The following is a 25,345-nucleotide window of genomic DNA, read 5'->3' on the forward strand; positions in this document are numbered from 1 at the left end:
TGGATTTGGGGGCCTGGGTGGCTCAGTCAGTTGTGTTCAGCTTCCACTCAGGTCATGATCTCGTGGTTCATGGGTTCGAGCCCCGCGTCGGGCTCTCTGTGACAGCACAGAGCCCGGAGCCTGCTTTGGATCCTGTGTCTCCCTCTCTCTCTCTGCTTCTCCCCCCTCTCAAAAATAAGTAAACACTAAGAAAAAAAAAACCCATTTGTATTTGGCAGTGCTCTCCCAAGCCAACAGTCATCCTAGAAGAAATTTCCAATTTTTACCGTACCTGGGTATTTGCCACTGGCACTATTACTCAATTTTTCTTTAAATCGATGGAATTAAAAAAAAATTTTTTTTAATGTTTATTCACTTTTTGATAGAGACAGAACATGAGTGGGGGAGGGGCAGAGAGAGAGGGAGACACAGAATCCGAAGCAGGTTCCAGGCTCTGAGCTGACAGCACAGAGCCCAATGTGGGGCTCAAACTCATGGACTGTGAGATCAGGCGGCTGTGGCCACTAGCCGTTGGCAGAGGTCTCAGTGCTGGTGGTCATTGTCCACGTCCGAGCTTCTACCTGGGGCCTCCCTGATGAAGGCCCCTTCAGCCTCTGCTTGAATATGATTGAGTGGTACCTCCGAGGCAGCCTGTGTTGGTTGTTAGAAGAGCCTCGTGTTTACCTGGAACTACCTCTCTGACCCCCAGAGTGGCACCAGCTCAGTCTTTGTCCTTTTCCACAAACTCTTCATGATTTCTCCAGTTATTTGAATGCCTGTTCAGATGTTTCCAAGGACAGTCGCTTCGGGCTTATTAGCCTGTGCTTTGTGGAATGCATTGTATGGCCCTGCCCTGGGGAAGGGCGGCAGATGGGTTGTTAGCACACATATGGGGTCCCCTGCTGGGAATGCCCCTACCTCCTAACCTGGCCGGCCCCTCTTGCCCTTCAGGTTGAAGCTCAAAACCTCACGTCCTCCAGGAAGCCTTCCCCGACCACTACCCCTCACAGCCTCCTGCACCTTATCACAGGTCTTGGCTATGTAGTTATGAAATTGTCTGATGAACGTCTGTCTTCTGTATTCAACCAGGAGCTTCATGAAGGCAGGGACTGTGTCTCTTTGATCCCCTGTATCCCCACTGCCTGCCCCCCACAGGGGCTTAATACAAAAGTGCTGGGTCACTGGAGGCAAGAGTGCCATCATAGAGACTGGACTATCTCCAACAGGGCTAGATCAGGAATTTCCCCAACAAAACATTTCCTAGTATGTTTTTCCTTTTAAACATATGCAGATAACTTATGTGCAGGCACTGTCCTCGAGGCTTAATTGATATGGTTTCATTTAAACGCCACACCGCTTAGACCCCTTTTACAGATTGAAGCAGAGCCTTGCCCAAGACCACAGAACTAGCAGATAACAGAGCTGGAGTTTGAGCCTGGTTGCTCTGGCCCCATCTGAAACCTGAGCTCAGTCTGTCCATTCTGCTGGTCACACAAGGCCTGCCTCTGCTTCCACTGCCCCATATCCCCCACTCTGAGATGGGAGACATGTTCCTTGCGGACTCCTGTCCTTACAGGCAGAGTCCAAATTCATTCCCCCAGTGTGAATGCCTCACAGTCATCGTTTGGATTGTCCTTGATTTTGGCTGGTGTATCTATTCACTGATTAGCCACCCACACCTGGCATCTGAATTCCAGAGGGGAGACTTGTGGAGTGACTGTCGGTTTTGAAGCTTCCACCCTGTCGGAATCAGGACACCGTCTTGTCACGTGGAGTCCGGTTTCTCAGACCCATCTGGCCTCCAACCACGTAAAATCCCAACTGGACTTGAGAATAGATCTGGAGAATGTTTGATGTCTAAGACATCCGATTTTTCTTCCACTAGCAGAATCTTGTCCTGAGAATATTTTGAAGCTTTTAATCAGAGTTTTGTGGTAGTTAAGTGAGGGAAGCTGTTCTTTTTTTCTTTAAAAGTACATATGTGGGGCGCCTGGGTGGCTTGGTCGGTTAAGCGTCCGACTTTGGCTCAGGTCATGATCTCACGGTCCATGAGTTCGAGCCCTGTGTCGGGCTCTGTGCTGACAGCTCAGAGCCTGGAGCCTGTTTCAGATTCTGTGTCTCCCTCTCTCTCTGCCCCTCCCCTGTTCATGCTCTGTCTCTCTCTGTCTCAAAAATAAATAAACGTTAAAAAAAAAAGTACATATGTAAGAAAGTATGAATCAACGTAAACAATAATGTTAGTAATACATGTGGATATCGCAAAAGGAGACCCACTAATGACTAAAGTTGAGGCAGCACTGAAGTAGACTCTACTTTGGTGACCAGTGAGGAGACCTATTGGCTGTACCTCCTAAGTGTCTCCTGACGTCGGCAGCCATGCCTTAAATTAGGACACTGATCCACTCAAGTTTTTGGGTATCAGCTAAGTGCCAGCATCAGCCCATAGCCCTGCCTGCAGGAGCTCACACGTTTCTAGAAAAGAACGATGCGTGAACCAGTACAATGCAGTAGGGGACGTGCCAGGGGGTAACCAGAGGGTTTTGGGGGGGTCTCAGATCCCAGCTGGGTTCAAAGGTGGTGGTCTTGAAAGCCTGTTAGGAGTTGGCTGGTAGAAGAAGGGATCAACATATGCCATGGATCACTCTTTCTCTGTCCTTTTGTGCAGATCCATATTTCCACTTAGTACCATTTTCCTTTTGCCTAAGAGACTTCCTATTACATTTCTTTTGTGTGGATATGTTGGTGATGATGCCTTTAAGCTTAAGATATCTGAAAATGCCTTTATTTTGCCTTTGTTTTTGAAGGATACTTTTGCTGGGTATAGAATGCTAGGTTGGCATTTCCCTCTCTCGGTACTTTAAAGATGGCGCCCCACCATCTTCTCACCTGCATTGTTTCCAGTGGAAAATCTCATGTCTTATCTTTGTTTCTTACTGTGTAACAGTACTTTTTTCTTGCTTCAGCAGCTTTTAAGATTTTTGCTTTGTCCCTGACTTTGCGTAGTTTGATTATGTTGTGCCTTAATGTAATTTTCCTCATGTTTCTTGTGTTTGGTGATGATTGGGGTCTTGGATCTGTGGATTTATCAGTTTTATTGTGTTTAGAAAATTTTTAGCCACTAGGAAGTCACATTTTATTTCTGTCACCTCCTCTCATCTTCCAGTTACATCTGTATCAGGCCCTTTGAAGTCATGTCCTAGCTTGATGATGTTCTGTTCATTTTTGTTAAGTTACTTTTTTTCTCTTGGTTTCATTTTGGATGGTTTCTATTGCTATATCTTCAAGTTCGTTAATCTTTTCTTCTGTGTTGTGTAATCCGTTATTAATTTCATTCGGCAGATTTTCCATTCCAGACATAATGTATTTCAGGTGCTACCAGTATAAATAAAATGTAAGCATTATTTAGTACCGCACACTTGCGATTAGTTGTAAATGTCAGTAAATTGCACTGTTATTAGTAATTAAAAATAAAAGCAGTTCTCTGTCGGAAAAACAATCTGATGTAGTTTCCATCTCTAGAGGTTCCATTTGGATCTTTTCTGTTATCTTCCATGTCCCTACTTGACATTTGGAACATATGTAAGATAGTTGCAGTAACTAATTTAATGTCTTTGTCTGCTAATTCCCAAATCTGTGTGAGTTCTGGGTCAGTTTAGACGGATTGAGTTTTCTGTTCATTATGTGTGATGTTTGCCTTCGTTGCATGTCTGATCGCTTTTTTAAATTAGTTGCCAGACGTTGCAAATTCTACTTTTCGACGGGGGAGGGTTCTGGATATTTTCGTATGCACTTTGTTCTGGGATGCACTTAAATGACTTGGAAACAGTTTGATCCTTCCAGGTCTTGCTTTAGAGACTTGGGAGGCAGTGCCAGAGCAGGGTTTGGTCTAAGGCTAATTACTCCCCACTACGAAGGCAAGATGCTCCTGAGAACACTACCCAGTGCCCTGTGAATGATGAGATTTTCCAGTCTGGCTGGTGGGAACAGGCACTATTCCCAACGCTGTGTGAGGTCCGGGCACTGTTTTCTTTCATTTTGCAGTGTGATTCTTTCCCTGGCCTCGGGTGGTTTCCTCACTCACGTGTGCTGATCAGCAGTCTGCAGAATGCTGCCTCATTCAGTGGGACCCTCTGTGGATCTGTGCCCTTCTACTCTGGGTAGTCCCCTCCTCTCTGATACTGCATCCTGGGAACTTCAGCTGCCTTGGTCTCCCAGCCCTTAGCTCTGTCCCTCCATTCGGGGAGTCTGCCAGGCTCCGTGTGGTTCTCCCTCCCTGCACCCGCAGTCTGGAAACTGAATATACTCGTGGGGCTCACCTCCTATGTTTCCTGTGTCCCAGAAATCATTGCCCTTCATTGCTTGATGTCCAGTGACTTGAAAACTGTAGTTTTACGTAATTTGTCTGGTTTTCATGTTGTGTCGGGTGGGAGAGTATATCCCAGAGGCTGCTTTTTGAAATGATCACCCGGCTGCAAGCGTTTCCTTTGTGTGTGTGTGTGTGTGTGTGTGTGTGTGTGTGTGTGTGTGTGTATTTTTGTTTGCATGTTATTTTGGTTTTATAGGTAGTACCCTCATTATTGAAAGCAAAAAGTCCTAAACTGTGAGCTACAAAGATTTGCCAGAAATTTAGTTAATTTTCACAGGGCTAGTGGTTGGCACCTGGTTACGGAGTTTTTAGCTGCAGGTGAAGTTCAGCCCATGTTCAAGTAGAGGCAAATCTGTGTCAGCCTCCCCATGTGGCCTTGTGACACCGTTATCACCTTGACACCTGAGGACTGATTTCAGATTGCCCACGTATGCGCTGTTCAGAGCCACTCGGCTCTTGGGGGGTGGGAGAGTGGGCAGCAGGAGATATATTCAAGGTGGGTTGACTTTTAATCAATACAGTGACAATATTGTCTTGCCTAATTTGTATGGTAGTAGTTTTGAACATGATATCAAGCAGTTGATTATGTCAAAACAGCTGAAGGAACACAGGAATAAACTCCCCTGACATCACTTCTGAGCTCATTTCCCTGCCTGGCAGGCCATCATGATTGGAGACGATATCGTGGGTGACGTCGGTGGTGCCCAGCGGTGCGGGATGAGAGCCCTGCAGGTGCGGACGGGCAAGTTCAGGTGAGTGTCCCTGCACATGGTCAAGTTCATCTGCCTGCCTGCCTCCATGGATTCCTGGGGGGTCCCAGTTTTCGTTTCGTTTTCTTTCCAAAAAGAACAGGATGTGGTTATCTGCTGACCTTTATACAACTGCCCTCTAAGGAGGGGCCTAGCTGACCTTTTCCTAGGTCAGGTAAAGTATCAAAAGATACGGGGGCCAAGTTTCACAGCTGGGATTTGAATAGGGTTTAGTGTGGAGACAAGAGAACAAAGGCTCCAGCTGCCCCAGGCCACAGAGGGGCAGGCCCAATTTGGGCAAAGTAGTGGGGGGGGGGGGGGCGGCGGTTTACAGATTGTGGGCCCTCGGCCCTCCCTGATCACCCTCCGTCTCCTCTTGCTCTGTCTTCTCAGTTCGTGGGAAACAGAGAAGCTAGAGATGGCATGATCCTTGGTCAGGGACACCTTGGAACAGAACCGCTGTGTCCAGAGAAGCCGTGTTTCTTTCCTGGGTCACAAGTCAGCCTAGTCTTGGTCAGGTTGCCGATGGGCACCTCTCAGGGGTCAGGTGCTTGTGGGCACGTGGAGGTGCCCTGTGGTGTCCAGGTTTGACTTGTGGGGCCGTTGAGGGTGTCTTAGACATGAGAGCATTGTCTTGACTTGTTCCAGATGGTTTTCATGGTGGCCATGAAGAGAAAGTACAGTTTTGTGGATGCTGTAGAGACTTGGTTAAAACACGGTTACCCAGGGGTACTTGGATTGGGGTGGGGGGTTGCATCTGTCCCGAGCGATCTGTTTTCACAGGGTCCAGGAAATGGATTAGAAGGACCTGTTCACTGTGAGGCCCCTCTCCCGTGTGCGAGAGCCAAGAGACCTGTGGGTTTGGGGCCCAAGGGGAGTGAGGAACGCTTGCCCCGCCAGCCACCTCCTGGACCCTCCCGGGGCCCTAGAGACTCTCTTAAAGCCCCTTGGCACACCTGAGATCTAGGCCCTCTTTCTTCCCCAGGCCCTCAAAGGAAGGCATCCCAAAATTTTGTATCTTTTTATTTGTTTGTTGTAAGGACGTAAATCAGCTTTTGTCAGCACACAGGGCAGAGTGAGAAGACCACTGTCACAGGTAAGGCGGCAAATGAGCCATCTGAGAAGGAGGCCACAGGGCAGAACAGGAGGCTGGGCTCTGTGTGCGGGAGGGCAGGTGGGAGGCCTCTCGGCCCTGGCCGCTCTCCAGAGCCACGCTGTTGAGGACGGTGGTCATGTGTTGCCGGTGGCTGCCGAGTACTTGAACTGTGGCTGGTCGAAATCGAGATGTGCTGGACGCACAAGACAGATTTCCAAGACTGAACGGTAGAGAAAGAATGTGAAAAAGCTCGTGAGTAATTTTTTGTACCGATTACACGCTCCAGTGCTAATATTTTATGTTAATTTCACCTGCCTGTTTTAATTTTTGCCAGTGTAGCTGCTAGAAAGTTCTTGCTTGCCTCCCCGGCTCACATCAGGGCTCAGCGCATTTCTGTTGGGCACGGAGGTCCCTGCACCTCCCCCTGTTCCCTGCAGATGGCACTCGTGACACACAGACCCCAGTGAAGAGCCAGAGAAAACCTTGTGCTCTGCGGCCCCCGTGGGGCTGGAAAGCCAGAGGCCTCCATGGCACCCTGCCTGGGGACTGCTTCGCGGTGTTCTCTGTGGTTCTCCCATGTGGTCGGCTTCCCCCAAGAATGCAGTTGGGTTTTCCTGGGCTGACCTTCATCTAACTGGTGTTACTGCCTGTTTCACCTGGCCATAGCTGGTTCATCCTCCCTGGTATGAACACACCTCTCTCTTCCCCTCCCCCGGAGGGCGCACGTGGGTGGGTCCTGGTTTAAGCTTTCTTTGAAGTACTTCCAGGAACGTCTGATCCATGTGTCGTGGGCACATGGGCATGAGTCCTTGTACTGTCGATCCGCTAAAGCTGGAATTGCCGCGTCGTGGGGAATACGCAGGGTCAGCTTTACCAGACAATGCCAGGCTTCCAAATCGGTTGTGCGGGTTTGTGCTCCCCCCGCAGTGGGCAGGGCCCCACTTGCCTCCAGCCTCTTCACCACTTGGCTGTCTTGCATCGGGAGGCCCGTGTTCTCCCCAGTTTGTGCGCCTAGAGCCCTCAGGGGCAGCGTCGACACCCGGTACTCTGTCCACCCAGAGACTGGGGGGGGACCCAGAGGGGCCTCGGGAGAGAAGGCACAGGAGAGGCAGGGGTGGGCACGTGTGGTGGCATCGGTGGCTGCGAGGGTGGGACAGGCAGGGGCAGACACGCCCATCTGGGCCCTGCCCTCTGGCTTTGCCTGGGTTTGGCTCCCTCCACACCTGCTTGGTGTACCTGCTCTTTGATTGGCTGGTGGTCGGGGGACAGCACTGGAAATAGTAACCCTTTCTGGTATCTGACCGTCATTATCCTTCTTGGTCCCTGACCAAGCCTGCTTCATGTCCAGGGCAAGAGGGAAAGGTTTTCAAACCGTGGACAGCTTGGCTAGGCCCTGCGGGCACTGGAACGGGGTCCCAGGTGAGGCCGGGAGGTGGCCACAGAGTGAGGCCCTGAGGCCTGGGGGCGGCCCAGAAGTTAGTCTCCCAGCCCCTGGAGCTAGCTTCCTAGGAACCTGTGGTGCCTGGGACAGCCCCGAGAGGCTTGTCCTATCTCCCTACTGACAGGCACAGAGATTTAGTGGCCCCGCTTCCCATTTGTAGAAGTGGAAACTGAGGCCCAGACAGGGCAGGGGTGTTGGTACGCATATTTTGACCTGTGGAAGAATGGCCACCCAAGGATGGGATCCCAGCCTCCCCGGCACAGAGAGGGTGCCCGGGCCATTTTCTCTGGCCTTTTGGACTGTAGACCCCGGAATGGGGTGGGGGTTAGGGTGTGTCCCTGGCAGAGGGGCCTGAGCCGGCCCTGACTGGAGGAGGGGCATCGGAAGGTCTGGAGGCTCCCCTAGCTGAAGGGCCAAGCCAGCCCCATGGTGTCGTGGGAGGCCAGTGCCCCGGGTCACCCAAGAAGGTCAATGTCAGCCTTGAAGACACATTAGTCCCTGAGGAGAACCCCGGGAGAAGTGCAGCCTGGCCTCCTCTGTGTTCTCCTCCGGTTTTCTCCTCTGCTCTCTCCTCCTGTTCTCACACCCTGCCCATCGCGTCTGCCCTGGGCCTCACCGCCTCCTTCCCGGTCCGCTAGGGCCCGCTTTCACTTTCCCTTCCTCGCACACTGCTTCCTGCGGCGGCCGCTAGAGGGCGCCGTGCTGCCGGTAGCGGGAGGGGCTGCGTGCACACCCACTCACACGTGACGCGCCGTGTCCCCCACACTCACACCCGCAACACACTCACGGCTGGGTCCCGCACCCTCACATGTGCATACCCAGGTCCCGTAACACACAAATACGCACCCAGCCCTCCCCGCCCCCCCACACTCACACCCAGGCCCCCGTGAGCAGCACACATGGATGGGCGTGCTGGCACACCCACATGCACTCGCACCCAGCCCACATGCCGGCCACACCTGCCTGCATGCCCCGGTTTCCTCTTGCAGCAGCCAGTGTCTGTGCTGCGACTGGGGCAGCAGGCCTGGGGGTCCTCGAGCCGCTCCAGCCCCTTCTGCCCCATCCCACCCCTAAGCCTTCGTTCGTGCTGTGCCCCACCACCTGTCCTACCATCCTTCCTCAGTTGCCTGCCTGAATCCTGCCTTCAAGGCCTTCCCTAGTGAAGGAACTCCCAGGTCCTCCCACACGGAAGGGCCCTTAGGGGACCCCTGGCTTCATATGAGGATGAGCTGAGAGTCACAGAGGGACTGTCTCCAGGGCAGGGGTCACCCCATGGCAAGCTGGAGCCCGGGCTAGACCTCACCCCAGGGCCCCGTCTGTTGTGCCCCAGACACCCCTCACCTCCAGGAGAATCATCTGCCACTGCCGGGGCTTCCCGCGGCCTCCTTGTTTGCAAACCTTTTCTGAGATTTCCAGAATAGAAACAATTCCACGTACTGGTCTCCCAGGGCTGGACCTGGGAGGTTTCACCGGTACATCCGTGATGTTCTTTGTAGAGAGGAGCGTCTGGTCCGGGGGCAGGCAGCTGTGTGGTCCTGTTTCTAGACTGCTTCGCTGGCCCTTGCCTTAGCTCTCAGGACGTTGACACCTTTGAGGATCACGGGGCGCCCACTTCATCTGATGTTTCCCCGCGATACGACCTGCGTTGTGCCCTTTGGGCCAGAATATCACAGAAGTGGTGCTGTGTGCTTCTGGGCGCATCTTGTCGGGAGGTCTCCACCAGTATCGGTGGTGTCGATGTTGACCGATTAAGATGGGGACCGCCGTAAATCTATGCAAAGGTATGGGCTTTTCTCCCCCTTTGTGAGGTATGACGATTTGCGGGGTGATACTTGGAGGATGTACAATCCCAGTCCTCACCCTGCTTCTATCCGTTGTCTCTAAGGTCTATTACTGCTCCTTGAATTAACTATTTCTGTGACGGTTGCTAAGCAATTGCATTTTTCGTTCTTACGCTTGATGTCGGCATTCTCCCGTAAAGAAGAATGTTTTCTCCTCCCCGTTTATTTATACCCGTGTGGACTTGCAGAATTCTGTTCAGTTCAGTGGGTTATCATCTGTTCCTACTGTCATTTATTCTGATGCTCACGTGGTCCCCGACATGGCTAGCGGCAGCTGAGTCCTTTGGACACATCCCCACCGTTCTCTGAGCCCTTCCTGACTTTTCTGGCACCAAAAGATGCTTCAGGTTCATAATATTCTGTCTTTGCGTCAGCCCTGGAGCCGGCCATTTCTCAAGGAGCCCTAGTTCCTTTTAGTGGAGAGTGATATTTAGAATGGAACCCTAGGGCACGAGGCGTTCTTCCCATGCCTGGGTGGAGGGGCAGGTCGCTGTTCTGAGACCCTCTGAGCGGACAGAAGTAGGACACAGGCACTTGCAACTCACACGTCCACCCATCAGCACCTGTGTATCTGTACTCCCAAAAACAGCACACTCGCACCAGTACCTCTGATTCTGGTCCGACACCACAGGGTTCATCCCAGCCTTACGCTTTTGCACATGTGTGCCTTCCTTCTACAGGGAGAAGCCTGCTTTACATTATTCTCTCTCCATTTACGTATTTGCTCAGTCCCCCTGCATGTAGCCAACCTGACCTTGCCCGGCTGCTGAGTACCTGCTCCTCCCCTGCCCGCTGCCCCAGGGCCCCCTCCCCTGGGTCCCTGGTGCCCTTCCCACGCCCAGGCGCCACGGGCTACACTCCTACAAGGAAGGGGGGAAGACCCCAGACTTCCGCTGCCTTGTCCGCCTCCCTGCTGTCTCCCGCCCTGCTTTGCACGTGAAGGGATGAGTCTTTGCCAGTTTTGTTTTCCCCACGATGCCTTGCACGTGTTGGACGCTGTGCATTTGTGAAACTGAGCAGCAACCGTCTTCCATTGGCAGGGGCCTTTCGGCTTCCCAGCCATTTTCACGTTTGGGGCCCCCTTCCGAGCCTCAGGGTAGGCGGAGAAAGTCTGCTGTTTTCTGGGGAAGAAGCCCACTCATCTAAGGTCACCCCAGCCAGTAAGGCCATTCCAGGGCATTCGTCTGTCACAGTTGTCCCTATACCTGGATGAAAGCCTAGCCCTGTCGTGTACGTGTTCGTGTGGGAGAAGGGACCATTTGTCCTTGGCTTCCGGGCACTCACCTGGGCTGCTGCTTGGAAGGGTGAGCATAGACAGAGGGGAGCCCCAGGCTCATGTCCTGGCTCTGCCACTTACCAGCTGGAAGAAACGCCGAGCCTCAGTTTTCTCATCTGTAAAATGAGGGTTTAGGGGGAAGTACTCCCTTTGGTACAAAGGAGGAGCCCAATAAATACCCAACTGTGGGGGGGATAGGTCAGTGATATGACAGGTGTGCACAGCACAGCCGGGCCCGACCCTCCAGAACTCTGGGGCCTTCCTGAGGACAGGCCCAGCCAGGCCCCCACCTCTGGGTGGAATCACAGTTGCGGCACCGCTTTGAAAATTCGCCCCTAGAGACCACGTCCTCCGATTTCCAAGACATTCTCGCAGACCAGCTCTTGGCCTCCCCATGTGTGGGGGGATGGCAGTGCTCATGGACGGCGGGGCGGGAAGAGTCCGGGTACAGCCATGCTTGTTTCTCTTCCTGCTTGTAGCCTTGTGGCAGCCCGCCAGCATGGCCCGGCACACCACAAGCCTCCCTCGGGGGAGAGACGCTCGATTGGAAAAGCTGGCTTTTCTTTAAAAAGCACGAGTGCAGTAGGCTCTACCCCAGCTTACTGGGGCACCCGCTCTCCGCCGCCCTCACCCCCGTGCTAGGAGACGCGGCCCACGTCGGCTGCCTGCTGCTGCCACCGGGAGCACATCTGAGAGGCAGCTCAGCTTTGCAAGCACCTGCTGTGTGTTCAGCAGCGTCGAGGAGGAGGAGTTCCCAGCCCGGTGCCGGGCACAGAGTGTTTGTCCAGAGGGGCTGGGAGGAGGGGTGCTCAAAGAGGACTCTGTGAGATGCAGAACGCAGGGGGTGAGGGATGTAGGGTGAGGGTGGCCGCCCAGGGGATCACCCGGTCGGCAGGGACCGTGTTTGCCCTGCGTCATGTCCCGCCCCGAGCGGGCACAGGGCTGGCCGCACTGCAGGCTCTGAATGACGGAGTTTGTGGGTGGGGGCTGAGGACGCAAGGGGACCCGGGATGGGAGCCTGGAGATGGCGGGCTGGCCAGAGCAGAGCCCTTCTGCCGCTGCAAGAAACCCTTAAAGGCCCCAACGCGTGACTGAGAGGTGAGTGGGTTGCAGGAGAAAGGCCCGCGGTACGGCTGCCCGTGTCTCAGGAGCAGACACCCCTCGTGGAGCCAGCTGGGTGGCCACTGCGGGGGGGACTTGTATCATCGCCCTCCCCCCCGCCCCCCGGAGGCAGGTGGAGGCAGGTGCAGGATCTGCCTGGGTCTTTGTAGCACTAGAGCCTTTTCTCCTTTTTTTGTTTTTGTTTTTTTTTTTTTTTTTTTTGCATGTCCTGTATGTGGGGTTGTAAAGAGAGCTGATGGCAGGGAGGGGACAGCAGTGGCTCATCAGAAGCTGCAGCGGCGAGGGCAGGAGGCCTAGGTGGGCGCCTTTCAGCCCGACCGGCCCTGGCCCAGGGGCAGGGGGGCCTGGGGGCCTGGGGAAGGGCCTGGGCTTCGTGGCCCCGTGGGCAAGGGATGGAATGTCTGGCGTTGTGACCCCGCGCGGGCTGCTCTCTGTGCTCCGTCTGGGTTTTACGATGCCATGAGGTGCAGGTGGGCCTGCCATGAGCCTGGTCCCCTCACTCCCTGGTGCCTGAGTGGAGGTCTCTCCTGGCTTCTGGCTCTGGCTTACACAGGGCTGGGAAGAGCTCATTGATCAGGCTGCATAAAGTAGCAGTTAGGCGGGGCGCCTGGGTTGGGTCAGTCGGTTAAGCGTCTGACTTCGGCTCAGGTCCCGAAATCACACTCTGTGAGTTCGAGCCCCGCGTCAGGCTCTGTGCTGACGGCTCAGAGCCTGGATGGAGCCTGCTCGGATTCCGTGTCTCCTTCTCTCTCTGCCCCTCTGCCTTTCATGTTCTCTCTCTCTGTCGAAAATAAATAAACGTTAAATAAATAAATAAAGCAGTAGTTAGGCCTTGAAAATAGTTCCAAATTAAGACTTTGCCAGAATCTGAGTATTTTCTCATGTGCCCTGGTCTTTGGAGCCTCGTGGTTAAGCACACAGGTTCCGGGACCTGCCGGGCTGTGAATCCCAGCTCAGCTGTTACGCCAGGGGCTGGTCACCTAACCTCTCTGTGCTTTAGCTTCCTCACTGTGGGTGGTGAAGTAAGGTGTCTTCTTCCTAAGGTGGTTGGGAAAACACAAACTGGCCGCAGCAGAAAAGGGACCCCCTGCACCAGAAATTGGTTCATTTACTCTCAAAGCAGCTGTGTGGGATGGTTAACTGTTCTTTTCTTTGCTTGTGTCATATAATTTATTGTCAAGTTAGCTGACATACCTTGTATACAGTGTGCTCTTGGCTTCCAGAGTAGATTCCCACAATTCTTTGCTTCCATACAACACCCAGTGCTCATCCCAAGTGCCCTCCTCGATGCCCACCCACTTTCCCCTCCCTTGCCCCGCACCCCTCCCATCAACCCTGTTTGTTCTCTGTATTTAAGAGTCTCTTATGGTTTGCCTCCCTCCCTCTCTGTTTGCAACTATCTTTTTCCCTTTCCCTCCCCGTAGTCTTCTGTTAAGTTTCTCAAATTCCACATGTCAGTGAAAGTATGATATCTGTCTTTCTCTGACTGTCTTATTTCACTTAGCATAACACCCCCCAGGGGATGGCTAACTATTCTTATTTCCGAGAGGTTGAGTAACTTGCCTGGGGTCACAGAGCTGTTGAGAGCTGGCCTTTGAACCCATAGTCCACCACGTGCAGGGTTCCCTGTGATTACTGTCTCTCCATTTGTTTCTGTATGGTTTTAAGTTAGTCCGGTGGATTTTTATTTTTATTTTTTTAGTGTTTATTAATTCATTTTGAGAGAGAGAGAGAGAGAGAGAGAGAGAGAGAGCCAGCAGGGGAGGAGCAGAGAGGGAGGGAGAGGGAGAATCCCAGGCAGGCTCCATGCTGTGAGCACAGAGCCTGACTCGGGGCTCGATCTCACGAACCATGAGATCATGACTCGAGCCTAAATCAAGAGCTGGACGCTTAACTGGCTGAGCCACCCAGGTGCTCCAGTCCAGTCAAGTCGGCCACCAGGGACATGTGCCGTGAGGTCCTGCTGGGTGGGGGCTGGTGCCAGGAGGAACCACTCACAGCTGCCAAGGGAGCTCCGAGCCACAGGGCAGAGAATGTGGCTCAGGGTCCTCAGGTCGGGGCTCCAAGCCCCAGCTCTGGCCCCTCAGGAGAATTAGGGGGATTCCTGTGGGGCTTCCAGGCCCTACCCCTGGTTCAGCCAGACCAGCTGTCTTGTCTGTATCGGGGTTCCTTGTGAATTCCACTGGGCAGAGGCAACGGGTTCTGCTTCTTCTGAGCATTCGAAAGCTTCAAGGAGCACTGTCTTCAGATCCCGTCCACACCCCACCCTCCCTTTTACAGGTGCAGAGGCAGAGACAGGCTAGGAACTGAGCCGGGGGCTGAAGGGGCCCACCCCACCCCTGTGTGCAGCCCCACCTCACAGCCGAATGGACCTGACCTTCCTTGGACTCCCTCCCCAGCGTCCCCCTGGAGGCCTCACGGGTCTTGTGGAGACTGTATCTAGGGGCTGGCAGGATCCAGGTGGCGTGTGGAAGTCATCCCCCGTCCTGTTCTGGCCAGAGTCAGCCAGGAGGGGAAGAGGTTAACCTGTTTGGAACCTACTAGTAGAGGGGAAGCACCAGTGTCCCCATAGGAAATAGTTTGAAATAAATTCCTGTCCTGCCTCCCTGCCACCCCGGGACGGAAGCTCAGTAGCGCCTCCTAGTGTCCCAGCTCCTCTCTGCAGGCCTGAGAACACTCTAGCCCTGCTCCCCGACCCGTGTGTGGTGGACAGAATGTGTGGGCAGGCCGAGGGACCCTGGAGCTCCAGGGAGACCAGCTGTCCTGCAGTGTCCTGCAGCCAAAGTCCAAGTCTCCCGGGTCAGTGGGGGGGGTGGGTTCTGTAAGCTGAGGCCTGGGGGAGCTGAGAGCAGGCAGGGCTGGGGGAGGGGAGGGGAGCAGAGAGCTTCAGTGTCACTGTGGAAGGGACTCTCTGAAGGCAGGCAGGAAGCAGGACAGGCCCCCATTTGGCAGAAGACCACTGGGAATCTGATGTATTGAAAAACAGATCTTGTGTTGTCGCTCCGAGCCGGGAGAGTGGGGTCGGATTCGGCAAGGATCAGCTTGGACAGTGGCTCTTGACGGGTCAGGTTGGAAGCTGTCAGTAGTCCGTTAGCTCCTGGGGGATGGATGGACTGAGCTGTGAGGGGCTGGGCGCCTGGACTGTGCCTTCTGCCTCTGCTGCGGACCGCCAGGTGATGGCTCAGGCCTCCTGATCGCTCAGGTAATGAAACTAATAGCCATCTTTATAAAGTTTATTTATTTATTTTGAGAGAGAGAGAGACCTAAGCAGGCTCCTCGATGTTAGCTCAGAGTCTGACGCAGGGCTCGAACTCACAAACTGTGAGATCATAACCTGAGCCAAAATCAAGAGTCGGATGCTTAACCAGCTGAGCCACCCAGGCACCCCAGTACCATCTTTTTAGAATAATCCAGCACTTACCAAGTGTAAGCAGTGGGGCTTTTCCTCCTTTGTGCAACCAGCTTGCAGGGTAAACACAGTTTTCTGGGTTTTAAATGAGAAACCCGAGCATCAGAAATAGTAATAGCCTGGGAGTCGAACCAGGTGTGTCTGACTCCAGAGCCTCTGCTTGGAATCCCAGGCGAGCTTGCCCAGACTCAGTTTCCCCACCTGCCGTCTCTGCCTCCTCCTTGCTGCTGAGAGAGGTGCTGGGAACACGGAGCTTGGGGATCTCCTGGGGGCCTAGGAGCGTGTTGGGGGTGTTCGCGCTCTCTGTCCATGTGGCAGGGCTCCCCCTTGTTGCCGGAAGTGGGGACTCGGGCTGGAGGCGTGAATCGGGGCTGCAGAGAGTGGGCGGCGGGCATGCCCGCCCAGAGCAGGCCGTGCAGAGGCGAGGTGGGGAGGCTAGGCCTCCCAGGGCACCTTCTGCCTGGCTGCCCCGCTCCAGGCCGGAAGCACCTGGCGTGAGCCCCACTCTTCCTTGCGCCCCAGCACGGCTGCCTCGAGGTGCTGTTTACAGGCTGCGCTCATTGTGGATAATGCCTGCGCCTTATCTCATCCATCACACTCCCCCCCCATTTCACAGATGGGTACTGAGGCCAGAGGGCCGGGTGGCCAGCGTGAGGGTTGGTCCTAAGAGCCAGGCTCCCCATTTCCTGCTTTCTGTGCCTCCTGCCTCGGGGGTGGGACGGGGAGATCTCAGCCAGGGGTGAGTAATGTAGACTGCATCATAAACAGAAGCCTCTGGGCTTATTTTGCCCTGTTACAAGCGTGCGTGGGTTTCTACCCCCAAGCGTGAGCCGCCACAGAGCAGAGACATGGGGTGTGGGTTGGGCTCAGATTGGGGGTGTGGCCCAGGTGATGAAAACACCCTCTTAGGACCTGGCAGAGTCCTTGTCCTCTGCTGTGACTAAGCCCCCTTCTGGGCCATTACAGTTCCCCCTTCCCAGGTGACCTCCCCCCCCCCCCCAAGCCTCCCACCCCGGCGCTGAGGGCTGGGCCCACCCTGCGGGGTCTGCTGAGCACCCTGCCATTTGCTGTCGCTTTCCCCGCGGTCTGCAGGTCTCGCCTCAGTGGGTCTCACGGCCCTGCCACTGCCCTTCTGCTTCCCAGAGTGCCGTCTCCTGGTTGCCCTCTCTTCTCCCTGCGGGATGTTTGATGTGAGGAAAAGAGAGGCCTGATGCTGTGAGGCCCTGGTCCGCACACGCCCGGCAGCTTCAGGAGAGCAGACTGCCGCTCCGAGCCCCCCTCAGCCCCCCTGGCCGAGGGGAACACGGTGGACAGGCCTCCCTCCCCTGAGACAGAGGGCCACGCACGTCTGCCCCGGACCGCGTGGTCGCCCACGAAGGGCTGGCAGTGCAGATCTGGAAGACACCCGTGAGGGTGAAGGTATGAGGACAGATGCTCCACGGAGACTCACACATCTAGGAGAACCCTCGGGAACTCTCCGGGTCCTTTCCACCCACCCCATCTCACAGAAAAGTAAGCCTCCGAGTGGCTTCTGACTTGCCCGGCTCCTGCAGCTGTTGGAAAGCTGACTGCATCCTAGAGCCTGGGTGTGCTCACCAGCGCGTGCCCTGATTGCCTCTCAATTCCTGCAACAGAGGCGTGGCGGAGGAAGGAAGCACTTCCTGAGAAGTTTGTGCTACCTCCCATGACATTTCAAGGCACTTTATTTCTCAAAATATTGTCGGGATGGAGTTATTTTTAGCTCGGCCTTGTGGGATCGGAGAATACTGTTGCTGCCGCTTGGGCAGACAGACTTCTAGTGTAGACCGGTTCTGCGTGACCTCTTTCTGGGAGAGCCACGTGCTCTGAGGAATTGTGGGGTGCCCGTGAGGTGAAGCAGAGCGCCCCCAACTGTTCCCTGTGGCTCAGCGACCATCTTGAAACCAGAATGCCCCCCCGCCCCCCCCATCCCCAGGGTGCGGGTTGGGGACGCTGGAGCAAAGCATCTCCAGTCAAAGCCACTTGTCCGTCTTCCCATCCTGCTCCGGTCACTTCAGGCCTCAATTTCCATATGTTTAAAATGGGAATACTAAGAGGATCGATGCTCAGGTTGGGGAGAACAGAACAGCGTATTCTGCGGAAAGCATTCAGCACGTTTCCTGGCATGGAGTGAGTGCCCAGTGAATACTGGTAGTGTTATTTTTATTGGAGGAAACTCGGGCCCCAGGATAACTGTGAAGGGAGGGACTTGACTTCCAGGCACTCGGGCCTGACCGACTCTGTGGCATTGCTGTACTGGTGTGGATGTGTGAGCCCTTTTCCGGGGAGATGCTCTGGGTGCACCTGTGCTGTCCGGCCTCCCGAGGCTGGGGGGTCTCCCACCCAAGCAGGGGCCTGCAGCCTGAGCACATGGCCCTACCCTGTTCCTCCTGGTCCCCGTGGCCCCGGGTCCCCACCGTGTGCTGGCAGTTTTCTGGTCTCTCCCGAGGCTGGGCTGGGCTGGGCTGGGAGCAGGGGAGCCGCACAAGGAGAGACCTTCCGCTACGGTCTAGAGCCCCGCTCTCATTCATCTCTGGATCTGCTCTCAGAATGTTCTGGGGGAAGTTGCCGACACAGGACACAGTGCCTCAGAGGGCTGGCCCCTTCCACCTGGCAGCCCCCCACTGTCGATGTGACCCCGCCTCGTGTTCTTGGCCCCCCTTGCAGCCTGCTCTGTTTACTCTGTTCTGCTCTCCACAGTTTGGGGATTTTGCAGAGGACCCTGGGCTGGTGGGGGCCGACGTCTCGCACCCAGCTGCCCACTCTGGCTGCCTGGAAAACCGCCATGGTTCCTGGTGCTCCCGTGCAGCTCGGCGCCTGGGGCCTGCAGGGGCCTCGGCTGTGGGGAGCACACGCATCGTCTCCGGCAGGCCCTGATGCGGCCCCCAGCCCCAAGGGGCTGCACGGGTATAGGCCCCAAGACCGGTGGATCAGAGTGCTTGGCAGTTTATAGAAGACACTTGTCCTCTCTCCTGTCCCCTTGAGCCCAGTCCTAGGTTCTGGCCACAGGACTGGGCTCTTTTCTCTCCCAAGAGTTGGAGCCAGAGTGTCGTGGTGGCAGAGCAGGCTGCAGCCTGTGTCCACACTTGGTCCCCGTCCCGATGGATGGAAGGAGCGAGGGGGCTTTGAGGGGCTCTCCTGAGATACACCTGCAGCCCACACTCCTGGAAGTGGAAGCCCGTGTGGGCTCGGAGGCTGAGTCACCAAAGGCCATCGTCACGCATTTGCCCTCCCAACCTTCTCTTGGTGCCTTATTAGACCCGACTGGACAACCGGAGGCAGTTGGGGCCCGGGTCTGCCGCTGGGGCCAGCCTGGAGGTACTGTGACTCTGAATGGGGCCATCGGTGGGGCTCTGACTCAGGGTGACTTCCACTTACTTGCTGACTTACGTGTTTACAGATAATGATCACAACAGCCTGAGGAGGAGAGTATTAATATATCCCCATTTACAGTTGGGGAAACCGAGGCACAGAAAAGTTGGGTTCCCCACCGAGAGCACACAGCAGCTCGTGGGCACTGGCATTCTGTTTCCAGTCTGAGTGCTGGGGCTGCCCGTGGCACGTGGTGTCGAGGGGCATCTAGGGGCTCCCCGGGGGGCTCCCAGTCTCATGGAATCTCACAGATTGGAGCTGCCCTCCCACATCAGGCCCGCTCTGGCCTTGCTTGAACTTCTCTGGCCTCTGTATGCAGGGACTGGAGAGAGGGACTGAGACGCCCCACAGTGACCTGAGTTCATGAGCGGCCGGAGGGAGGTACCATCTGTCCTGGACGCCCTCTGCCGGCACAGGCCAGCCTGAGGCCGTGTCGCCCACACCTGGGGCTGCACACCCCATCTGGGAGCCATCGTGCCAGTGGGACAAAGCAGAGATGCCCCAGGGAGGCCGAGACTTAGGAGCCTGGGAACAGGGTGTCTTTCTGGGCTCAGGGCCTTTCCCTCCAGATGGAACATCTCGGGTTCCAGAGCTGCTCCCAGCACGAACTCAGTTGTTGGTATTGAGCGCGTGCTGGGGTGTATCTTGCGTTTCTCATCTGCCGTGTGGTGGGTTTAGCGGGGCCTGTCTGGGCCGGAGCACCCGCAGCGGCACACGGAAAAGCCATTTTCCCCCCGCCGCCCCCCCCCCCCCCTCGGGGGGGGCCCGCGCCCTAACGTTTTTGATAAGGCCTCCAATGTGGTTTTTTTTTTCTTTTTAAAAAAACTAATGGGATTTTTCTGATCGTGAAAGAAATCCATACCTTTTTAGGAAAATACAGAAAAGCACAAGGAGGAAAATCCACAATCCCACCTCCCACAGGGAATCACAGTTAGTGTTTTGTTTTGCCTGTTTCTTAAAAAAAAAAAAAGTTGTACTAAATGAAATCGTGAAGCCTGGCTTTGGATTTAAGATCGCACTCAGAGTCGCTCGCATCCGAGCGCGCTCCTGTCCCTGGGACGTGGTCGTGCTCTCACAGAACTGCAGCCTCCTGGCCTCCCAGCCAAGCTCCCCGGGACCCAGCCAAGTTCCCCCGGGGTGGAGCCTGTTCGGGAAGCTGCCAGCCCAGCCAGAGCAGGACGGCAGGCTGGAGGCCCCCCCTGCCCTCTACCCCGGGCTGACCTGAGCGACAGAGAAGGTCAGAGTCAGGCATGTTCCTCCTGGTCCCCTGGGTGCAGGGAAAGCCCTGTCATCCTGTCCTGTCTCCCCTCTCTACAACCCCTGGGTAGGAGGAATTGTGTCCCCCCCACCCCCACATGCTGCCGGCCCGGAGCCCCTGGAGACCAGGAGCAGACTAGTTGCTGGCACGGGGGGAAGGACACGTGGCAGAGAGTGACAGGCGGGCTTCAGCGGCCCCGGCCACAAACCTGTCCCATGAGTGTGTACTGGCAGGTGGCCGTGGAGATCCTGGGGGAGGGTTTGTGAGTCCCTCTCCTCCCTGCCTCACCCCTGCCCAGGCTGGTGGGGCACAGCCAGCCCTGGATTTACCCTCCTCACGGGGTGGCCTTGTGCCCTCACCGGTGTGGTCAGCAGGGGCAAAGGGCAGGAAACTGGCACCCGTGAGTTGCAGCATTGGCCGCACTAATGGGGGTGGGGTGAGCGGCCTCCACGCACCCCTGGCTACTGTTAGCCTCTGTGCCAGGGTTCCGTTTACGGAGGTCAGGATTCTTTTTAGATTTTTAAAGCTTGTTATTGACATGTAACATACAGAATAGTGTACAGAACTTAGGTAAAAAGCTTAACAAATTTTTATTAAGCGAACACACCTGTGTAAGCAGAACATGACCAGTCCCCCCAACCCCCCCCCCCGCCCCCGAGTCTCTTCCAATCACTTTGTTCCCTGAGATAATCACCACCCTGGTGACCTCTCAAAGCAGAGATTAGATTGCCTGTTCTGGAACTTACTGTAAAGGGAATCATACCACATGTATTGTTCTTTCTCACGGTCAGACTTTTTTTTTTTTTTTTTAATGTTTGTTTGTTTATTTATTTATTTTGAGAGAGACAGAGAAAGTGCATATGCACCAGCTAGGGAGAGGCAGAGAGAGAGAGAGGGAGGGAGACACAGCATCTGAAGCAGGATCCAGGGCTCCAGGCTTCAAGCTGTCTGTGTGAGATCATGACCTGAGCTGAAGTCAGACACTTGACCGGCTGAGCCACCCCGGCGCCCCTCTCATGGTCAGACTTTTAAGGGGGCGGGGGGGGTCTGCTGGGTGGGTGGCTGGAACCGTGAGGGGTCATCCTGGCATCCGTGGCGGGAAGCAATGCTTCTCCGAGCAGAGGTTGTTCAGTCACCCTGCAAACCCTCCCTGAGTGTTGCTCCTGCCAGAGAAACAGTACGACCTGGCTTTGCAGAAACCTTCGGTCCACGGGGCAGGGAGCCAGTGTAAGAACAGGCAGTTTCTCTCTCTCAGGCTGGATGGCATGGGGGCTGAGCCCACAGATGCAGAGTGAGCCCAGAGGGCGGATGGGGTCTCCCTGGAAAGGTGGAGCCTGAGCGCTGTTCTGAAGGGTGACGGGGAGTTTGCCAGAGCGACAAGAGCTGGGGAAGGGCAAGTCAAGAAGAAGGGAGAAGAGTCTTTGTTTCCCAGTGGGCCCAGCTCCTACAGAGGCAGCCACAGCCCCGGCCCTGGCCCTGTTGAGGCGGGAACCAGGGCGCCACCTACCAAGTCAGAGGCCGGAGTGGTGCTTTGCCCCCCCAGCCCTTGGAGGAGGCCCACCCAGCATCACACGTCCTGGCATTGGGCCCGTGCCTCCCTCTCCGAGACTCTAAGCCCGCTGCGTAGACAAGACGTGCTGTGATTCCCAGAGGCACCAGAAGGACCTGCTGGTCAGAAACGTCTCCCTGTTTTCTTCCACCATGAGACTTAAGGGTTAAGGCAGATGCAGGACAGGGGGTGGTGCGGGACAGGGGGCCGCTGTGACTTGGCCGGGACCCGCCCCTTGCGGAGCCTCCAGAAGAGGTGGGAGTTGGATAGAGAGTCTCTTGAGGTCCCTTCCAGCTCTGCCCACCTCCCAGTTAGATGGGATGACTCACAGCGAGCGCTTGAGAATGGAGGTCAGTGCCCCACCATAAGGCCTTGGGTGCCCAAACGTGGGTGAGCACGCACGAAGGCAGGCCCGAGGGCCGAGCTGGAGACAGGGCACAGCCCTTGCCCCCAGGGGCCAGGGCTGGGCTTCAGGGGGTTGTGTGCAGAGAAGGTGTGAGGGGGACATTGAGGGTAAGGGGCTGTGTGAGGAGCTGTCCCCGGGTTCTCCGTGTGCCCTGGACGGGCCCTGACCTTGGCAGAGGCCGGGACACATCCAAGAAAGGACCCTGAATCGAGTCAGATTCACACCCTGCAGGGGCCACTGATCTTTGTTTGCAAGAGGAGCCCCCTCCTCATTCCACCATCAGAGTCTGGGGAGCTGGGTGGGCCCAGCCACCTCCCAGAACCCCTTTAGGATGCTAACCACGGGCAGGCCGGTCTGCTCAAGCCGACACGGCTGTCTTGATTTCACGGGCCCTGATTTCACCTCTGGGCTGTCAGCCCCTGCCTGCAGGAGACCCGGCTTGTGTTTTTATATCTCACCACCTCGAGGTTGTGCGGGGTGAGGGGAAGGATGCGGTCAGAGCTGTGAGCACAAGCTTCAGCGCTGTGGCTGCCTGGGTCGGGCCTCAGTGTTGTCATCTCTGAAGTGGGGAGAAGGATGCCGTCCTCACAGGACCTCACAAGTAAACGCATCTGGTGCCCAGCAAGCCTTTGGTCAGGGTGTGGCCGTCTCGGCACAGACACCAGCACTTGGTGGCCGACTACATTTTGACCCACCCGTGGAGTTGGGTCCCCTGGGTTGCTGGCACCCATGGAGGTGCGATCCGTGTGCACCATGTGGCACACATTGGGGCCGGCTCCCCGGGGGACTGTGGCTCCCCGGCCTCATCCCGTCTTCCCCCGCCCCACGGATGTCGGTGCCTAGAGCCAAGTCAAAGACAGAGCTTCTCCAGGGGCGGCCCCTCCGTAGTCCCCCCGACACACAGGACAGGAAGAGGCCCTCAGCCCCTGCCTGGCCCCCAGCCCTTTGGAGGAAGAGGGGCTTCTGTGCCCCAGGAAGTTCTGGGGGATGGGAGATGGCTCCCTTGGGGCAGGCGACCGAGCAGGCGTGTCTCCACATCCTCATCCGGACGAGAGGTATATGATCATGCGTGTCCCGTAGTTAGAATCGCGCCTGCCCCCCCACCCCCTGTCCCCAGCCCTGAAGCTCCACAGGTGATCACTGCTGCCTCCAAACAAGCCGTTATGCCGGTTCACGTATTCGGGGCCATCTCGCAGCCCCACATCCGCCCCCGGCTGTGCTCCTCCGGAGGCCTTGTACTGGTTTTCAAGAACGTGAGAACATCGGAAAGCACAGGAGACGTATTAAAAACGTGTTCCTGAACATTAATACAAATCCTCAGGTGGAACTGGGGTCTCACCGTGAAGGCTGACGTCGTCATCTTGAGAAGTTCCATCGGGGAGAAAATGCAGCCTCTTCTGCTGATGTCGGGGGCTCAGGAAGCCCAGCGATGGACAGTGGTCGTCACAGCTCTGATGGACGAGGAGGCAGGACGTGGGGCACTGCGGAGGCGTGTGTCAGGGGTGTGCTTGGAATCGGGGTGTCTCTGGCTGGCTGTCCTCCCTCTGCCCGCCAAGCTGGTGGGAAGGTCTAGGATGCGTAGGACTCCGTGCGGGCGCAGCGTCCGCAGGGGCAACTCTCAGGAGCAGAGTGGGTTGGAAGGGATGCGCCACGGGACTGCCAGCCTCTCCTGACCTCGGATGGCCGCTAAGGGACAGGGTCACTTAGTGCCCGCTGCGCCTGGAGCCGGGCTGGGTGCTGCACACAGTCCCGCCTTTCCATGGCGGTCCCAGCCACTCACGTTTATTTATCAGAGGTGCGTTCTGTGCGAGGCCCCTGCCAGGCACTGGGAGGCCCCTGCCAAGTATTTGCTCGTATTCTTAGCTCAAGTATCAGACGCTGAATTATTTGGTCGTACTTGGGCCTGAGAAGTTGCCCAGAGGAGTCCGGAGCCATCCGAAATTCCTCCTCGGTCGTGTCCTGCAGCTGCCGAGCCTTCTCGTTCTCCTGCCTGAATATTTCAGGTCAGTCACCACACACACTCCTTGCTGCTGCTGGCCTGGGTCCCTGTCATAACCCTCTGTTCCCATCAGGACGCCTCTGGCTGCGGCTGACAGGACACCTGACCAGCAGTGGCCCCAACCCTCAGGGTAGTTATTTACCTAAGAACACAGTCGGGCTCAGGATCGGCATCGCCGTTTACCGGGCCGTCTTTGTCTTTCTGGTCCACCAGCCTCCATATCAGAGTGAATCCAGGTTGAGGCTTGAAGTTGAGACAAGTTGGGCAAAAGGGGCATTTTAAGAAAAAAAAAAAATACATTAGGTTTAATGAATACACAATTAGGTTTGAAAGAATCGGAAACATATGTTTCACCAAAAACGTGTACACGAATATTCAGAGCAGCGTTATTCATGATATCAGAGCGGAAACAGCCCAGATGCCCATCAGCTGATGAATGGGAGACAAAACGTGGCGTACCCGTACGATGGAATGTTATTCAGCCATAAAAGAGGATGAGGCCCTGTCAGGCTGCACCGCGTTGGTCCTTGTGGACACGGTACAGGTGCATGAAGCCAGACGCAGAAAGCCACATATTGCGCGGTTCCATTTATAGAAACGTCCAAAATAGACAAAGCTGTGGAGATAGAAGGTGGATTAGTGATTGCCAGGGGCTGCAGGGGAGCCAGGATTGGTGAGTCACTGTTTAACAGGTGTGCCTGGGTGGCTCCGTCGGTTAAGCGTCGGACTTCGGCTCAGGCCATGATCTCACGGTTCGTGGGCTCGAGCCTTGCATCGGGCTCTGTGCTGACCGCTCGGGGCCTGGAGCCTGCTTCGGATTCTGTGTCTCCCTCTCTCTCTCTGCCCCTTCCCTGCTTGTGCTCGCTCACTCACTCTCTCTCTCAAAAATAAATAAACAAAAAAATAGGTACAGGTTTTCCTTTGGGGTGATGGAATGTTCCGGAAGTAGATCGTGGTGGGGGGGGGGGCCTCATGTTGTGAACACACCAAACGCTCCTGAAGTGACACTTGCAAATAGTGAATTGTATGTGATGTGAATTTCACCTCCATTTAGAAATGGCTTTTGATGTGGACACATTGTCACCTCGTGGTCAGAAGATGGCCTGTTCTTCCACGGCTGTGGGCCTTTGCCATGGCGTGGATGTTGACAATGGTGACAGTGGCGATGCCAGTGGAGATGGTGGTGACAGTGGCTGGCAGGGAGGGAACACTTCTGCAGGTGCTGCTTTCTGCGGACTTTTTCCTGAATTCCCTCGTTTAAGACTCATAACCAGGGGAGGCTTTCGCCCCCATCTTACAGACAAGGGATGGGGCACCGGGTGGGCGAGGTCCTGGTCCCCAGTTATGTAGCAGCCGCGGCAGCCGGGCGTGTGGTGGTGCTGGTGACGACGATGGGAGTCACTGCTCCGTTTCCTGAGCCCTCAGTGGGCCAGGCACGTGGGCTGCAGACATTGCCTCCGCTGT

At 55.7% G+C, this 25,345-nt stretch overlaps 1 protein-coding gene and 2 long non-coding RNA genes across 9 annotated transcripts in view; 1 reads left to right on the forward strand and 2 right to left on the reverse strand.

Moving 5' to 3' along the window:
• Nucleotides 1-25,345, forward strand: part of LHPP (phospholysine phosphohistidine inorganic pyrophosphate phosphatase) — a 117,851-nt gene that overhangs the window by 40,324 nt on the left and 52,182 nt on the right. For 2 of the 6 annotated variants that reach the window (XM_040486707.1, XM_040486708.1), the window contains exon 6: nucleotides 5,006-5,097. The exons of 2 other annotated variants lie outside the window; for them this stretch is intronic. In XM_040486707.1, the coding sequence (XP_040342641.1) occupies nucleotides 5,006-5,097 (92 nt within the window). Of the gene's footprint in view, nucleotides 1-646; nucleotides 1,933-5,005; nucleotides 5,098-14,150; nucleotides 14,501-25,345 lie in introns of those variants that run through there. 2 more of the 6 variants (XM_040486706.1, XM_040486710.1) reach the window with 2 other exon arrangements.
• On the reverse strand, nucleotides 6,103-7,108 carry LOC121037356 (uncharacterized). Its single transcript, XR_005793734.1, has 2 exons — nucleotides 6,886-7,108; nucleotides 6,103-6,410 (listed from the first exon to the last, which is right to left on the reverse strand). It is a non-coding gene; the product is annotated as an uncharacterized LOC121037356 (long non-coding RNA).
• LOC121037357 (uncharacterized) lies at nucleotides 15,165-23,884 on the reverse strand. 2 transcript variants are annotated; one of them, XR_005793735.1, is made up of 3 exons: nucleotides 23,222-23,884; nucleotides 16,336-16,453; nucleotides 15,165-15,354 (listed from the first exon to the last, which is right to left on the reverse strand). It is a non-coding gene; the product is annotated as an uncharacterized LOC121037357 (long non-coding RNA). The 2 variants fall into 2 exon arrangements; XR_005793736.1 differs by lacking the exon at nucleotides 23,222-23,884 and adding an exon at nucleotides 16,730-16,842.

Source organism: Herpailurus yagouaroundi, unplaced genomic scaffold (genome assembly GCF_014898765.1).
Source record: "Herpailurus yagouaroundi ecotype Mexico unplaced genomic scaffold, PumYag 163, whole genome shotgun sequence".
NCBI classification, from domain to species: domain Eukaryota; kingdom Metazoa; phylum Chordata; class Mammalia; order Carnivora; family Felidae; genus Herpailurus; species Herpailurus yagouaroundi.